We start from the raw sequence: 3854 nt of genomic DNA, 5'->3' as shown, positions 1-3854 counted from the left end.
TCTTTCTCTCCATTCTGATCTTTCTAGCCTTACTCTTAGACCTGGCACTGCCTACCCTTCTGAATTCCTCCTCCCAAACTAATTCCCAGCCTGCCTCCATCATCTTGGAACTAGGCTTCTTCTTATGGACCCAGGGAATACCTAGTTTTCCCTGAATCTACCTTCATTTTACCTTTTAGCTAATTTCTCTTTATCATTATCATCATCATCATCATTAATTTTATTCACTTACATTTCAAATGATATTCCCTTCCCTGTTTCTACTCTGAAAATCCCCACTCTAAACCCCTCCTCTTTACCTCTATGAGGATGTTACTCCATCCAATCACCCAATCCCAATTCACCACTCTAACATTCCCCTATGCTTGGGCATCAAGCCTCTAGAGGACCAAGGGCCTCCCCTCCCATTGATGTCAGATAAGGCTGTCCTTTGCTATATATGTAGCATGGATACATGGATCCTTCTATGTATACTCTTTAGTTGGTGGTTTAGTCTCTGGGAGCTTTGGGTGGTCCAGTTAGTTGATATTGTTCTTCTTATTGAGTTGCAATCCCCTTCAGCTCCTTTAATCCTTCCCCTAGCTCTTCCATTGGGGTTTCTGGGCTCAGTCCATTTGTTGGTTGAGAATATCTGTATCTTTATTGGTCAGGTACTAGCAGAAACTCTCATGGGACAGCCATATCAGGTTCCTGTCAACAAGTATTTCTTGGCATCAGCAATAGTATCAAGTTTGGTATCTGCAGATGGAATGGACTCCTAGGTAGGGCAGTCTCTGGATGGCCTTTTCTTCAGTCTCTGCTCCATTTTTTGTCTCTGCATTTCCTTTAGACAGGAACAATTCTGGGTGAAAAATTTTGAGGTGGGTGTTTATCCCCATTACTTAACCAGTAGCAGTGCCTACCTACAAGAGGTAGTCTCTACAGGTTCTATCTCCCCATTGTTGGATATTTTGGCTAATGTCATCCCCATTGTTATTGGTACAGAGACAGCCAGGTAAATCAATGGAATAGAATTGAAGACCCAGAAATAAAGACACATACGTATGGTCACTTGACTTTTAACAATGAAGCCAAGCCCATCCAGTAGATAAAAGACAGCACTTTTAATAAATGGTGTGGGCTCAACTCATGGTTGGCTTGTAGAAGAATGAAAGTTGATCCATTCTTATCTCCTTGTACAAAACTCCAAAAAAGTCCAAGTGGATCAAGGTCCTCCACATAAAACCAGATACACTGAATTTAATGAAAGAGAAAATTGAAAAGAGTGCAGAAGAAATACATCAGCACAAGAGAAAATTTTCCGAACAAAACAGCAATAGCTCAGGCTCTAATATCAACAATTTGACAAATGGGACCTCATAAAATTGAAAAGCTTCTGTAAAGCAAAGGACTGTCAATGGAACAAAATGACACAATCTACAGATTAGGAAAAGACCTTTTCCATCCTATAGCTGATAGAGGGCTAATTTTCAAAATATAAAAAGAATCCAAGTTAGACTCCAGAGAACTAAATAACCCTATTGAAATATGGGGTATGACCTAAACAAAGAATTCTCAACTGAGGAATCTTGAATGGCTGAGAAGCACCTAAAGAAATGTTCAACATCCTAAGTCATCAGGGAAATGCAAATCAAAACAACCCTGAGATTCCACCTCACACAAGTCAGAGTGGCTAAGATAAAAAACTCAGGGGGTAGTAGATGCTGGCAACAATGTGGAGAAAGAAGAACACTCCTCCATTGTTTCTGGGATTGCAAGCTGGTACAACCACTCTGGAAATCAGTCTGGTGGTTCCTCAGAAAATTGGACATAGCATTACCTGAGGACCCAGCTATACCACTCCTGGGCATATACCCAGAAGATGTTCCAAAATATAACAAGGGCATATGCTCCACTATGTTCATAGCAGCCTTATTTATAATAGCCAGAAGCTGGAAAGAACCTAGATGTCCTTCAACAGAGGAAAGGATACAGAAAATGTGGTACATTTACACAATGGAATATTACTCAGCTATTAAAAACAATGAATTCAAGAAATTCTTAGGTAAATGGATGGAACTAGAAAATATCATCCTCAGTGACGTAACCCAATCAAAAACAACACACATCGTATTCACTCACTGATAATTGGATATTAGCCCAGAAGCTTAAAATACCCAAGATTTAACTCACAGACCACATGAAATTCATGAAGAATGAAGACCAAGTGTGTATGTTTTATTCCTTCTTAGAATGAGTAACAAAATACTCAAGGGAGCAAATATGGAGACAAAGTGTGGGACAGAAACTGAAGGAGAGGCTGTCTGGAAACCATTCCACCTGGGTATCCATCCCATGTGCTGTCACCAAAGGTAGATGCTGATATGGATGTCAGGAAGTGCATGCTGACAAAAGCCGGATATAGCTGTCTCCTTAGCTGTCTGCCAGAATGTGACATATTTAGAGGTGGATGCTCACAGATAACCATTGTACTGACCATGGGGTTCCCAATGGAGAAGTTAGAGAGAAGACTGAAGGAGCAGAAGGAATTTGTGGCCCCATGGGGAGAGCAACAATACCAGCCAACAAGAACTGCCAGGGCCTAACCCACTAGCCTAGGAGCATATAGGAAGGGGCCCATGGCTCCAGCTGTATATATAGGGGAGGAAGGCCTTGTTGGGCATAGGTGGAAGAGGAAGTACTTGGTCCTGTGAAGGCTGGATGACCCAGTATATAGAAATCCCCATTATATATCCTAGCAAGGATGAGAAGAAATTAGGTAAGTAAGACGCTGCCTGACACACAATCAAATATGAAAACAGTTTTTTTTTTTTTTCAAATAAAGCTTTATTGAATAAGAATACAATTGGGAGAAGGGAGGAAGGGAACTGTTCAGCCATTTAGGGCTGTTTGTAGGAAAAGTTGGGCAGGATGAAAGGATTTAGAATAGACTAGCTGATGGGCAGGTCAGCAAAGCAGATCCAGGCAGCAGCAGGAGCTAGTAGCTAGTCATGAGCCGGGGCCACCCGGGAGATGGTGACGAACTGAAAGAATTCGCTGAGCAGAGTATTGCTGTAGACTGCCACATCCAGCAGCTCCGGAGTGATGCGCCTCTGAACACCTCTGCGTTGGGCCTCATTGCCTGCCAGCTCCAGCAGCCTGCGGGTGAGGAACTCCAGGATTGCTGCCAAGAAGATGGGCACTGTTTCACTCAGCCTCCGGGCATGGCCGCCCTCCCTAAGATGGTGTTCCACCAGGCTCACGGCAAAGATCAGCTGGGCTCTGGAGGTGCGGGAGCGACGATGGCGAGATGAGGACCCTCGAAGACTGTTCCCCGAATTCCTGGGCATGCTGGCCTCACAACGAGATGTCACAGGAAGACTTGGCCTTGCTTGGCTGCTCTCTATTGACCTGGTTGCTGTCTGCTGACCTGCTGAGCTGTGGGACTCAAGTCCAAGTCCAACGCCCAACTTTTTCTGTTTGTACCGGTCTATGTATCCTAGCAACCCCTTACTGGTTCGAGCCCATTCCCACGGGCTCCCACTGATGACGTACATGTTCCAAGCCAGAGCTTGGAACCAGAAGGTGTCGTCATCACTTTGTGACCTTGGGATGCGCAAGGAGACTTCAGGACATTGAGTATCAGCCAGTTTATGCTACCTCATAATTCTCTGTGATGTCCACTGTCAGCCTGCTTCAACTTACTCAGATAACTACTTCAGCACCATGTTGTCAGTACAGAAACTTGTCCATAAAGATATCTATTCCTTATACATGCTCAAGAACATTTTGGCTTGAGAAATAGGATAGTGTTCTAATTTGATTTCTTTTACGGTTCAAGGTGGGCAAAGGGGATGCTCTTTTTCTTTCCTTTC

At 43.6% G+C, this 3854-nt stretch overlaps 1 protein-coding gene across 1 annotated transcript; it reads right to left on the bottom strand.

Annotated features, from left to right (window-relative positions):
• Positions 1-2913: 2913 nt before the first annotated feature.
• On the bottom strand, positions 2914-3614 carry LOC117695014 (histone H2A-Bbd type 2/3-like). The gene has a single exon (XM_034485957.2). It carries the CDS (start codon positions 3534-3536, stop codon positions 2985-2987), a length of 552 nt encoding a protein of 183 aa, XP_034341848.2. The 5' UTR covers positions 3537-3614; the 3' UTR covers positions 2914-2984.
• Between the last annotated feature and the right edge of the window lie 240 nt (positions 3615-3854).

Source organism: Arvicanthis niloticus, chromosome X, assembly GCF_011762505.2.
Source record: "Arvicanthis niloticus isolate mArvNil1 chromosome X, mArvNil1.pat.X, whole genome shotgun sequence".
Lineage (NCBI taxonomy): Eukaryota > Metazoa > Chordata > Mammalia > Rodentia > Muridae > Arvicanthis > Arvicanthis niloticus.
The sequence above is the reverse complement of the archived record's forward strand: the minus strand, read 5'-3'. Positions and strand labels throughout refer to the sequence as shown.